The sequence below is a fragment of the Podarcis erhardii genome (genome assembly GCF_964252035.2).
Source record: "Podarcis erhardii genome assembly, chromosome: 9".
Taxonomy (NCBI): Eukaryota; Metazoa; Chordata; class Lepidosauria; order Squamata; family Lacertidae; genus Podarcis; species Podarcis erhardii.
Genome location: NC_138512.1, coordinates 51,476,434 through 51,490,069, shown reverse-complemented (window position 1 = coordinate 51,490,069; position 13,636 = coordinate 51,476,434). Strand labels below are relative to the sequence as shown.

The following is a 13,636-nucleotide window of genomic DNA, read 5'->3' as shown; positions in this document are numbered from 1 at the left end:
TTTATTCTAACTCAAGGCATTTTATTGCTTTTTAAAAAACCATTGGGAAGAAATGTATTATTGCTCCACAAACAGGAAAAGAAAATGAATTGCTGGCATACATTTAATCATAATCTTTATCTCCCCTGGGTATGAAACGGCAGGGCACAGGAAGTGGTTGGAGTGGGTGTTTGAGAGAATAAGCCATTATGGGAAAGGAACAAGAGCAAACAACAGTTGGAATTAGGGAGGGGGATATAAATGGGAATGTGGTTAGTAGGAAACCTTGCACTGCTCCTTTTATGCTGATAGATGAGGAGTTAGAAAGGAATATGCTTCTTTCTTTACTTCCGTTTTCCCTCTTTTGCCATCTCATGTGTTATTTCACTTATGGTATCTCCATACATTAATTGTTGGAGAACTGGAAATGCTATGGTAGGCCATCCATACTTTCTCCCTGTAATGCTACAGGGATAGTCTGGAAAATCTATCATAACATAACACACTTACATCTGCAATAAAATAAAATAGTACAAGGGCAAAAAAAAACCCAAAACCGAACACCAAGTACATTTCATGGCTTACTGTTGTGTGCATTCTAATAGCACTAACAGGCAGTAGTGTTGCTCTAAACAGTGTTAGCAATTCATTTTCTGCAACTGGCACACGTCCAATTGCCACCACATGGAGATTTCTGGATGCCAGATTGGCTGCTGACATCTCCATCTGCCTGGCCCCACCAGATTTCTTGAGCAGGTGCGTGGAAGAGCTTATTTATTGCATTTATATCTCATCTTTTCATAAAGTGTACGTGGTTCACCCCTCTCCTCAGTTAATCCCTGCAACAACCCTGTGAGGTAGGTTAGGAGGCTGTGGCTGGCCCAAGGTTACCAGTGAGCTTCATGACAGAGTGGGGTTCAAACCACAACCCTGAGGTTAAGAGTCTCATGCTCTACCAACTGAGCTATCCCAGATCATGGACCATTGGTCTGACTTCCCAAGTTCTATGATACCACAAACATAGTGCTTCACAGAGGCACTGCTAGAATGTCCTGGCAAAGGGCTCCCCCCAAACAAAACATAGAAAGGCCTTTATATTGTGAGTCCCTTGGGGATACTTTGTACAAGATAGGCCAGAAGTCTAAATACAAAAATATTGAAAGCCACCCTTCCCTGTTTGTACATTTAGTAAAGACCATAGAGAGACTACCAATCAAAAATAAGCTCCAGACGACAGCAAAAACTTCCAAATTAGAATCTTCTTTTAAGTGTCCTCCATCTCTTTTCTTTTCTCAATGTGACATTCTTCACTTTGACAAATTTGTTTGGCCATGTGAAAATACAAAAAAAAAAAAAAAGTTTGGAGGAAAGGTAATTTATTTTTTTACTGGCAGCAGAACAGAATGGCTGCAAGACCTGAACTGACACAGGATGTGGAGCTTCTCAGCAGCTATTCTAGTGGTCTGAGAAAAACACCCCTGACTCATCTGGGTCTATTAAACAAATGCTTTCAATGTCAATTAAATGTATTCAGCAGGATATTAAAGCATGCTAGACTGAGCCGCTGTCTCACATTTTCATAAACTCTTCTCATTTGGACATTTAAAATGTTCCTTTTTATTAGGATTTTATATTTATTTAATGCAAATATTAATAAAAGCTTTCTTTAGAATGCATGAAATCAGAGAGAGAAAGAAATGTTTTAGGTTTTGTAAAGAGGTCAGTGAGTGCTAAGCTTCTGTACCCAACAGAAACTGCCCAGAATGTTCCCAATTCTATGACCGACTTCTGGAGAAAAAATGTTGTTGTGTTTTTTTTTAAAAGGCAGGAAAGTAGCTCAGCAGCAACTCTGTAGCTTTGTGAGACTGTGAAGGACAGACACCAGGGGGTGCTGAAGAATATTTCTTCCAATAGGAACCGACTTGTTGTTTCCATGTAGCTTAGTATTGGCTGCACTGACTTGCACCAGCTTTTCAGGGATTCAAGGAGGAGTTTCTCCCAGCCCTATTTGGAGATGCTGGGGAATGAGACACATACTTTCTGCATGCCAAGCAGCTGTTCTACCACTGAACTATGTGCTTCCCCCATGTTCCATGGGGGTTGGTGGGCTGTGGGGTTTAAGAATTTATGCATGGCCTTTTCTAAATTCTGCCTTTTGTCTTCTGCTCAGGATATCAAGACAAACTGAAAAAGGAAAAGGGATGCCATAAACTTATGCTGCACACTTACTTAGGAAGTCAATGGATTTACTTCTGGGTAGACATGAATAGGACTTCCATTGTAACAATTTCCAGCAGGGTTATCAACAACTGTTTTGTAAATTTCCTCCGTTGCAGCAAAGAGTCTTGTGGCACCTAAAAACTAACAAAGTTGTTAGGGTATAGCCTTTTGTGAATTACAAGTAGCTTCATCGGATTTATGCAATGTTATCCTGATATATATATGGGTCAGGGGGACAGAAAACAATTAGGTCTGTGAGGTCAGAAGGAAATGACTTGCAGAAAATACAGGCATTAATACAGTGGTACCTCGGGTTACATACGCTTCGGGTTACATACACTTCAGGTTACAGACTCTGCTAACCCAGATATAGAACCTCAGGCTAAGAACTTTGCTTCAGAATGAGAACAGAAATTGTGCTTCGGCAGCGCAGCGGCAGCGGGAGGCCCCATTAGCTAAAGCGGTGCTTCAGGTTAAGAACAGTTTCAGGTTAAGAACGGACCTCCGGAACGAATTACGGTATTTTCTGCTCTATAAGACGCACCAGACCATAAGACGCACCTAGTTTTTGGAGAAGGAAAACAAGAGAAAAAAATATATTCTGAATCGCAGAAGCCAGAACAGCAAGAGGGATCACTGCTCAGCGAAAGCAGCGATCCCTCTTGCTGTCCCGGCTTCTGGGATAGCTGCGCAGCCTGCATTCCCTCCATAAGACACACACACATTTCCCCTTACTTTTTAGGAGGGAAAAGTGAGTCTTATAGAGCAAAAAATACAGTAAGTTCTTAACCTGAGGTACCACTGTAATTATACTATTGGCCTATGTTAAGTTTATCTCCCTATGTACTGTCTGCATTCCACTCTTCCTCTGAACACACTGTTGACAATCCTGCCTCTTCCATATATATCTAGAAATCAGGATAACACTTCATACATCAAGCTTAACATGAGTCAACAGTGAAGTAAAGCAGCAAAAAAGCTAATGCTATTCTAGGCTGCATCAGCAGAAGTATAGTGTCCAGAACAAGGGAAGTAATAGTGCAGCTCTATTCCGCCTTGGTCAGACCATACCTGGAATTCTGTGTCCAGTTCTGGGTGCCACAATTTAAGGATACTAACAAGCTGGAACGTGTGCAGAGGAGGGTGACAAAAATCAGGGTCTGGAAATCAAGCCTCATGAGGAATGGTTGATGGAGTTGGGTATGTTTAGCTTGGATAAAAGGAAACTGAAGAGATATGATAGCCATATTCAAATATCTAATGGGATATCACATGGAAGATGGAGCAAGCTTGTTTTCTCCTGCTTCAGAGAGTAAGACACAAACTAATGGATTCAAGTTACAAGAAAGGAGATTCCAACTAAACATCAGGAAGAAGTTCCTGACAGTAAGAGCTGGTCTCTCCTTCTTTGGTGGTTTTTAAGCAAAAATTGGGTGGTTACTTATCATGGATGCTTTAGCTAAGATTCCGCCATTTCAGTGGGTTGGACTAGATGATCCTCTGGGTCCTTCCAACTCTACAGTTCTGTGATTCTATGATAAAGTGGACTGTAGTCAACTAAAGCTTATGCCACAATGAATTAGTTAGTTGTTGGTTGTTAAGACGCCACAAGACTCTTGGTTGCCTGTCAAGACTTCTACATAGTACATTCAAATAAGAAAACATGCATCTATCAGTGGCTAGTTCCTGAAGACCACCTGCCCAGAATCCACTTTCTCTGGCTTGAAATAAAATCCAAGGTCTGTGGGAACCAGTTGTGGTTGCACAGTAGTGAGGGGAAAGGCACTGTGTCCTTTTTCAATTATTGAGGAACTCTCAATTGTTATTTCACATCTTCCAGGCTTCACTGAGCCCTGGCTCAAATTAAGCTTGGCACCTGTGCTTACTGCATGCCAACCATCTCTGACCTCAATATTTTTCTAGCTCCACATTAGCTCTGGTGAAACAGAAATCCATTTTTCATTCCACCAAGAGACATTTTCTAACCTCGCATGTCAACTCTCAAGCACTAACAGAAATGATCCCATTTACAATTATTCCAGCATCTCTTCTGCCTGAGCCATTTTCTCAGCTGTATCCTTCACTTTCCAGTCCCTGACATCTATATTCCGTGGGTGTGCATCCAGACCTGCAATTTTTCACTATGCAACATTAAGAGACAGGAAATCACACAAGAAGGTGACTAGTCTGTACTAAGCATTGCACTCCGTAAATCTTGGCTCCTGTTTAGAGCTCCATTTCTCAGTTGTGCTACTCGTCATTCATCACAGAGCTTGTCGTTCGATCCTTTGGCTGGTCCAGCAATATTTGCAGATACAACATTTGTACATTATGTGAGTTCTCAAGCAGGGCAAGAAACGGAGGCCGGCGCAAGCCATTTTGCTGCCTGGGACAAAGGTCAAAATGGTGCCCTTGTCCATTACAGTGGTACCTAGGGTTACATACGCTTCAGATTACATATGCTTCAGGTTACAGACTCCGCTAACCCAGAAATAGTGCTTCAGGTTAAGAACTTTGCTTCAGGATGAGAAAAGAAATCATGGTCTGACGCAGTGGCAGCAGCAGGAGGCCCCATTAGCTAAAGTGGTGCTTCAGGTTAAGAACAGTTTCAGGTTAAGTACGGACCTCCGGAACGAATTAAGTACTTAACCCGAGGTACCACTGTATTTAAAAATATTTATATGTTGTTTTCCAAGCAAAGTGTGCCTAAAGCAGCTTAAAACAATAACAACTATAAGTATAAATATCAATATTGTTAAAATAAAAGCTAAGCTAGGATAAATCATTCCTTGTTCAGAAGCCAACTGGACTGGCAATTGCATCTTATATCAACACAGGCAATGGGACAGCATCTTCCACCACACCCAAGGGAAGCAGCCTAGTTTGGCAGGTGCAGGCCAAATTGCACAGCACACACACTGCTTCATCCGCCCCACAGCCCTAAGCATCTGCCACCTGAGGCATCCGTCTCACTCTGCCTAATGGTACAGCCGGTCCTGTTAGATACCCTCAGTACATACAGAAAGTGTCTCTCCCCCCGCCCCCATGTGAATGCCTGGGGAATCCAGAATGAATAGCAAAATCCATGGGCAGGGGGCAATGACCATGGTGCTAAATTAGCCGCCGTAGTTACAACCACCCTTGCAAACCAAGAAGAAGAGGAGGAGGAGTTTGGATTTGATATCCCGCTTTATCACTACCTGAAGGAGTCTCAAAGCAGCTAACATTCTCCTTTCCCCTCCTCCCCCACAACAAACACTCTGGGAGGTGAGTGAGGCTGAGAGACTTCAAAGAAGTGTGACTGGCCCAAGGTCACCCAGCAGCTGCATGTGGAGGAGCGGGGACGTGAACCCGGTTCCCCAGATTACGAGACTACCACTCTTAACCACCACACCACACTGGCTCTCCACCCAAGCACCCACTTCATTTCATTTATTTTTTTTACAACTTTATAACCCACCCTTTTAGAAAGTTCTTTGACTGGTTGGGGACAGCTTATCTGAAAGTGCCCCAGATCTTGAGAATCTTCCTTATTCTTGGCAATTGTCCCTCCCTTTCTCCTTCAGAAAGGTCACCTCCCCGTTGCTGTACGGTGAATTTGAACCCATGCAAGGAGCAGCTTTTGCTCATTCCACCTTCTAAATTCTTTCAGAAGAAACAAAGCACAGAGACTTCCATGGTCTCTCTCAAGGTTCTCCTTCCACACACGTGTTCCACCTCCCCCCTTAGCAAATTGCAGCAAATTGGGGGGTAGGAATAAGATGGCTTAACATAAAGAATGGTCCTACTAGATCAGGCCAGTGACTCATCTAGTACAGTTTCCCATTCTCATAGCGACCAACCAGATGTTCATGGGAGGCCTGCAAGCAGGACCTGAGAACAATTGCAATCTCTCCTCCTTCGGTTTCCAGCTACTACTATTCAGAAGCATCCTATCTCTGAACAAGGAGGCAGCTGTATAGCCACCATGGCTAGTTGTGAAGGACAGAATTATGCTCCACGAATTTCTCTTTCAAAGCCATCCATGTTGGTGGCCGCTGCTGCCTCTCGTAGGAGCAAATTCTTGAGCAAGTTAGTTTTTGCTTTGGTAATACCTTTAAAATGGAGTCAGCAATTCTGTAAAGAAAAAAGTGCATACTGACAGAAAATGCAGAAAGATTCATTTTCGGGGACAAAATGGACTGGAACCAGAGTGCTGCAGGTACAGACACACTCAATCCAACTCCTAATGCAAACTGCAAGAGCAATCAGTGGAGTCGATCAGGACTACACTCCAGAATGCAGAGAACACAGAATCCCAACAAACAGTAGTAGCAACTAACAACTATGGCAGGCAGGAATCTCTGCACCCACCCACACCTGATGTCTATCCTTTCTTGTTGAATAAAATAGTTCACTTTCCAACTCAGACAGGTATTTATTGAGGCATCGCTTTTTGCAGCATCTATGCAAATAATTGGTGCCGAAATGCCAGCCCATATCCTCACCCCCATTTAAGGTGGATTTACCCTTTCTAGGGAAATTCAATTATTATTACTACTATTATTTTTTAAAAAACACCTGTTGTCAAATTCAATTCCATTGCGATAACCCATTTACATCATGGAGGCCTCATGTGAAAACACCCTGCCCACTCTTATGAGGAGACAACTCTTGGCAGCCTTATTTTCTCTCAAGTGGGATCCTCTTTAACCAGATCCTCCCTCGACGGCAGTCAACAGTTCCTGGTCCTGTTGCCTTGCCACCGTCTCCTCGGGAGTAGGAGGAAGAGCCCCTCTCTCTCATAAACCCAGGAAAGCTGATCCGGGTCGCTTTGTCGCCCAGGAGCCAGAGGAAGAGAAATCCCAATACTTTGATCCCCAACCCTCCGACGGAGATCAACCGCGGATCCCTTCCCGTCCAAAACTGGGGGCGCCCCCGAATCCCTCGTTGACCTAACCCACGGGGAGGACGGCTAGGGTAGGGGGGGGCGTCGGACTTACATGCTGCCCAGCATCGGCGAGGGCGGGTAACAGCCGTAGGTTTCCCGGTGGGTTTTCACCGCCTGCTGCTGCTGCTGGAGGGGCTCCAGCCCCCCATTGACTCCCCTCCAGCCCCGGCTGGAGCGCTGCTGCTCCGCTTCGGGCGGCCCCTCGTCCTCTCCGTCGTCGCCTCCTTGCTGCTGCTGCTGCTGCTGCTGCTGCTGGAGGGGGAAGGTCACTCGGCTGCCCTGCTCCTTGGTCCTCTTGCCCTTGCTGGACATGCTGGCGTGGACCCGCGGCCGCCGCGATGCTGCTCTGCAGGCGCCGTTGCCGCCCGCTCGCCCGCCCTTTCGGGAGCTACTTACTGGCTGGTGCCGGGCAAAGGAAGAGGGCGGGCGGCAGGCAAGCGCTGGCCAGCCAGGGAACACCCGCGCAGCTCGAAGGGGCGGCGGAGCTCTTCGCCAATCAAGGCGAGAGGCTCCCTCCCGCCTTCCCTCGCCAGGCGGCTGCCCTGGATGCTGCTGCTGCGGCGGCTGCTAGTCGAAGAGGCAAGCATCTGAGCGTGGACCGAGGGAAGGGAAGGCACTCCAAGCGGCGGAAGCCGGCCGGCCGCTCTGCCTCCTCTCTCCTTTTCATTATCTCGTGCTAGGACAGGCTCATTACTCAGGCAGGCAGGCAGGCAGGCAGGCAAGGAGGGAGGGAGGGAGGGAGGTAAGTCAGCAAGCATTTGAGAGCATCAGTCCTCTAGCAAGCAGAGCAGTGGGAGGAGGGAAGGGGGAAAGGAGGAGAAGTGTAGCCACTTTGTTGACAGGCCAAAAAGGAGGAGGGGGAGCACATTTCTCGTCCCCAGTTGATGCTGGGGCGTTTGAGATCCACAGGGCGCTGCTGTAAGTGATGCAACTGCAGGTGTATCTCGGCTGCTCTAGGCTAAGTGCTCTCCTCCAAGTGGAGCAAAACTCACTCCGAGGCTTTAATGAGTGTTAATGGGAACAGATCACCCGCGTGCTTATCGAGGATGCCAACTTCCAGTGCGAAATAAGTACGCCGTCATCTGCTGCCAACAGCAAGGTCCTTCTGCATTCTGCTCGGGACGGAAGAATAAGCGGGCAGAAATCTGACCTCAGAAATGGCAGTATTAAAAAATATAAAAATAAAGTGGGATATCATTTTAGTCTCCCCACAGCAGTGCACTACTGCTGATCATAGATGACCATTCTTAACAAAGGAACTTCAAAGGGAAACGCCAGCATGAAACTGGAACTCAAGAAGTCCCAGTGCTTTTTTTTCTTTCTAAAAAAAAATATTTCTGGGTACTCTCGTTTTGACTCAAGAAAATCACCAGCCAGTTCAAATTGAAGAAAATAAGTACAGTAAATGGATAAAAGTGCAAAGATTCACATTTAGGGGCATGTGTACCCCTGCGTCCCCCCAGGGAAAAAAGCACTGAGAAGTTCATTTCCATCATTTTAGGCCAGAATAGCAATAATGGTGTTTTGTTTTGTTTTTTATTCCACATCATGTGTGAATTAGCTTACCAATGCTGGGATGTCAATATACCTTAGTGAATATCCATTGTAATTATTGTACATACATTTTAGCTTTAATGTTATAGTAGTCACAGTGTGTACTTTTTGCATTGCATTTCCCTTCTAAGTTATTGCTTACAGTTCCTCCCTTCCGCATTTCTCTTAGATATGGATATATCTATCTCAAACCTTTATTGGCATACATACAAGATTCCAGTAGGGTTCAGTACAATACAACCACTCATCAAAAGCCTGCATCTAACACTTAAGTTAATGTTGTATAACACTCACGAATCCTCATTGCGTGTTGCAGAAACCTGGCTGCTATCTCCATCTTATCCCCATGACCAATTTAGGGTAACATTTCATACATCTGAGTGAAGTGCACTCTAATATACAAAATCTTATGCCATAATCTGTGTTAGTCTTTAAGGGGCCATATCCCTGTTGTTTTTACTGTTTACACAGTAAGGCAATAATAATAATGGCTTTTGTGCGTAATGGCTAATTTAAGCGTGATTCACAAGAAAGCACGTTGAGTTTCTCTCAGGCTTGTCGGTAAAAGGATCTCCGAGCCTGTATTTTAAGCAGGTGCTCATGAGAACATTAGAAACGTAAGATAGAAAGTGGGAAAATGCGGTTCTAACCAGAGAGAAAGAGAGGATGAGTGTGCCAGTGTTGTGCAATGGTTCGAGGATCAGACTAGGACCTGGGAGACTAAGGGCCAGCTCTGCCCTTGTCCATGAAGCTCATTGGGTGACTTAGGGCCAGTCACTGCCTCCCAGCCCAGGCTTCCTTAACCTCAGCCCTCCAGATGTTTAGAGACTACAATTCCCATCATCCCTGACCAGCTAGTGATCATGGGAGTAGGCCAAAAATATCTGGAGGGCTGAGATTGAGGAAGCCTGTCCCAGCCCAGCCTACCTCACAGGGTGGTTGTGGGGATTGATTGAGGGAGAGGGAGCAGCATGTATGCCACCTTGAGTTCCTTGGAGAAAAAAGTGGGTATATAGGGGTGTATATGTATAATTATGTATATGGATTTCACAAAATTATTCAAAACAGAATCTTCAAAGTTTCCACTCATGGAATAGTCCAAATCCCTTCATTGCCCCACTTTGTGGAGCAGCAGCACCACCACTGCATCCACAACTTGGCTGCTCCTGGTGACAGTGGCAGGATGGGGCAGTGGGCGGAGGACTATCGGGTCTAATCTCTATGGCAGCTCCAGGTTGGCACAGTGATTGGGTCCAGATTAGGCCCAATGCTGAAGTGTGATGGCAATGAGAACAGCTAGGGAGCTTGTGGATCCTCAGACAGCTCATCCCACCCTCTGGTGGGCCTCTGGTGGTGAAGAACCCACCAGCCTGCTACCTACCCAGAGAGACATTTCCACTGAATTTCTCTCTCTCTCTCCCTCACACACACACCAGCTTGTCACAGGGGGCGTTTGGACAGCTCTGTATTTTATTACTTAATGTTATAATAAGTAATATTGGGTTTCCCTGCATATTTACTTGTCTTTGACAAAATTACAACTAAAGACTACATTTATAGACTATGGAAAATTAAAGGGGTAAAGCTGAAAACAATGATAATACCATAGTCATCTTCCTCCTGTTTGAAAAGCTCATTGTGCTGTATTGTACAAGATTATGAGCAAAAAATTCTTGCAATTGTAAGAAGAACTGAATGTTTTCATCTGCCATTGTTACCAGTGCTTAATTCAATGCTCACTGCCAGTGGCGTAGCGTGGGTTGTCAGCACCCGGGACAAGGCAAGTAATTTGCGCCCCCTAACCCGTGGATTTGCCCTAACCCCAGATGTTGCGCCCGGTGCGGCCGGCCCCCCCTGCACCCCCCACGCTACGCCACTGCTCACTGCTACAGTCCTTCTGAAGGCAGTGGAGGGCTGACTAAAGACAAATCTCTTGCTGAATCCCCAACTGATTTTAAAAAGATATTTATTGTATTTATACCTTGTTATAGTTGATCACAGAACCCATAACACATGCACACACAGCCTTCTGGTTCATTCCTTCATGTAGTTAGCCCCCAAAGTTCACATTACTGTACTATACTGTATGGCTTTCCTTGATACAGTGGTTCCTAGTCTCTTGTTCCAAGCAAATCACAGCCTTATGGTCATGCTTGGGAATCCAAAGGGTCCACTTCCTGAGACGGAAGAGCACACAATCTCCAACAACTGACAGAGAGAACAATTATATGTGCTTGTTTTTCAATAATTATTCATAATATGAGAGTGAGTAAGCAAATGAATTGCTTACTTCCATGAGATCTGATGACCTGATACATCATTAAACAACAGACTGAAGTTCTGGCTCCAAAACACATATTCTCCTATATCTGGCTGTTAATACTTGCAGAAATGTTCAGAATGTCAGCATACTAGCAAGGTGGTGAAAGGGGAAAGGTGATAGTTCAGTAGCAGTGGAAATATTTTCCATGCAAAAAGCCCCAGGTTTACTCCCCGGCATCTGCAGGTAGCTCTGGAAGACACCCCTGTATGAAACCCTGGAGAGCCACTGTCAGTCAGGGTAGACCAGTGTTGAGTGAAGCTCCATCCTGTGGGCATAATGAGGTCAAATGGACATTGTACATGGCATCCGTCATGAACTGGCAGGACAGTGGTGAGGAGTGTAGCTAGGACTGGGACACACCTATGCAAGCTGGGGATGGGGACGGAGAGATTGGTGTAGGAAGCACTTACAGTAACAGAGGATGATGAGAAGATGGGGTCAGTACACAGAACTAGAGCTGCAGGACCCATCTCCAGAGCCAGAGGAGTCCCTGTCTCCATGGACATGGCAGGCTCTGAGGCATAGGGAGCAGCAGGAGGGGTGCACCAGGAGACCGAGGCAGGTAAGGGCCCACAGCCCAGCTCCCTAGCTTGCTAGATAAGGCTCGCTAGTGCTGGGAGGAGGTATGTGATGTCTCACCTGAAGTAGGCTTAGAACAGGTGGGGGTCATATGCCTTGTCAAGCCCAGATGCTGCAATCAGCATGCAAAGGACAAAAGGGAAGCAGAGGTTGGGGCTGTGTTTACTTGATGAGCCTTGACTTGGTCTTTCCTTGGGCTTCCAATCCCTTGCATTAGCACAGAACATTTGAACTGCAGTCCAGGACATATCTGAAGTGGGGGAATAGCATTCTAAAGCCAGAATAAATTTGTCCTGCAGCAAAAGGATGGGAAAAAACCAAGGAACAGGAAAAAAATATCCCAGATCATCTGGCAAAACATCCTCAATGTGCTTTTAAGAAGTGTGTGATTAGTAGTACCTTAGAATATACCAGCAGTGCAGACTAGATCCACAAATGTAGAACAGGATGCTAAAGATGATAAAATAATTATTAGTCCTCTCCACACTCCTTTGCTTATACATTAATTTTACTTTTTCTATGTTCTACTTCCCTGTTTCAAATACCAGAGGAGAAAAATCTGAACTTATCCTTCAAAACAACTGCTTAAAACTACAATAGTATATGCACTTACTTGGAACTAAATCCCACTAGAGTTAGTGAAACTTACTTCTGAGTGAGTATGATTTGGATTTTACAGAGTACTTCCAACTTTCAGTGCTCCCCCAAACCCACAAAATTGGTTCACTGCATAACTCTAACTCTTGGCACCAAGTCAGCTCCGGAAATATCCAGCATTTTGTAGCCAGTGTTTACAGAACATTTTTTACAAGCAATATCCTGGATGAGTTTGAAGATGTGTTTCCAATCTGCACAATGTGAAATGTGCTAAGAAAAAGTACAATAGGGTGGATGAACAGACAGCTCAAGGGATTAGTGCTAGGATACGTGGGAGCATGAATCTTTCTTCTTTATACCTCCCATATCCCCACTGTGATATCTGAGTGACCATCAGGTCAACCATGGGCTAGGCCAGTTATTGTTTTTCCGCTGGCTTTTTAAGGACTTCAGAGAAATGATTCTACCATGGTGGCTATGCAGTGTCACAATGACAGGTACCCACTTTGTTGTAGCCAATTTTTCCTGAAACTGCTAAGTACTGTATGCTATGAAAACAATACCTCAGGAATACTTGGGTTCTGCATATTCCATCCTGTACTATCAAGATGGCACTTTCCAGAAATATTATAAAGATAATATACAAAAAACAGTCTATGGGTTTTCTTTTCAGCTGAGCAACATCTTGTTCACCTGATCATTGCTTAGATAAGAAAGACAGATGTTGCTGTACAGAATTCCCTGAGTAATAACAAATGAGATAGTTGGCATAAATAATGGGGCCTGATAGACTTAATTGCCAAAGCTGCTGTTAGAGTAATCTTTCAACAGGCATACTTATTTTGGGTAGGTTTTAAGCCATGAGTAATTTATGTCTCAGCAGGAACAGCAGTTTTAAAAGAATCTCTCTTTCTTATCAGCAAAGCAGCCGTATCAGAGACAAGTATAGTTTGGTAAAACTAGATTAACAAAAAAGAGGTTGTTTATAGAAAACCACCACTTCTGGTGGAATTGTACTCCCCCTTAAACTAAGAGAAGTATAGTCAGTCACACTGACATTTCCTACTGAGCAACTTATCTGACAAATGACAACCCTGAAATGGAGTGAGGCTGCTAAAGATAAAGCAATAGCAACTTTGCTGGAATTCTGGTCAAAAACAAGGATGTCAGTTTTTTCTAACTATTTCCTTTTTCAGTTTCTATAAACAATTCAGTAATTGAAAGAGCTATATACCATTTCAGCTGAAATATGAATTTCATGTTGCCTATGGCATGAGGCATTCAGGTAGGGCTGGTCCAAGGTATTTTGTTGCTTGAGGCAAACGAGAAGCTGCACCTCTCCCCATTCAGTTCACAGAAGCTGACTAGATTGGTGGTTGAATCGGGTCATACCTGCACCATAAGTTTTAAATCACGATGATACCACTTTAACCATCATGTCTTTCGCCAAAGAA

At 44.7% G+C, this 13,636-nt stretch overlaps 1 protein-coding gene across 1 annotated transcript in view; it reads right to left on the bottom strand.

Moving 5' to 3' along the window:
- Nucleotides 1–7,843, bottom strand: part of TRPC3 (transient receptor potential cation channel subfamily C member 3) — a 58,556-nt gene extending 50,713 nt beyond the window's left edge. Inside the window, exon 1 of the mRNA XM_081876737.1 lies at nt 7,182–7,843. Within this exon, the coding sequence (XP_081732863.1) occupies nt 7,182–7,441 (260 nt within the window). The 5' untranslated portion in view covers nt 7,442–7,843. The remainder of the gene's footprint in view (nt 1–7,181) is intronic.
- Between the last annotated feature and the right edge of the window lie 5,793 nt (nt 7,844–13,636).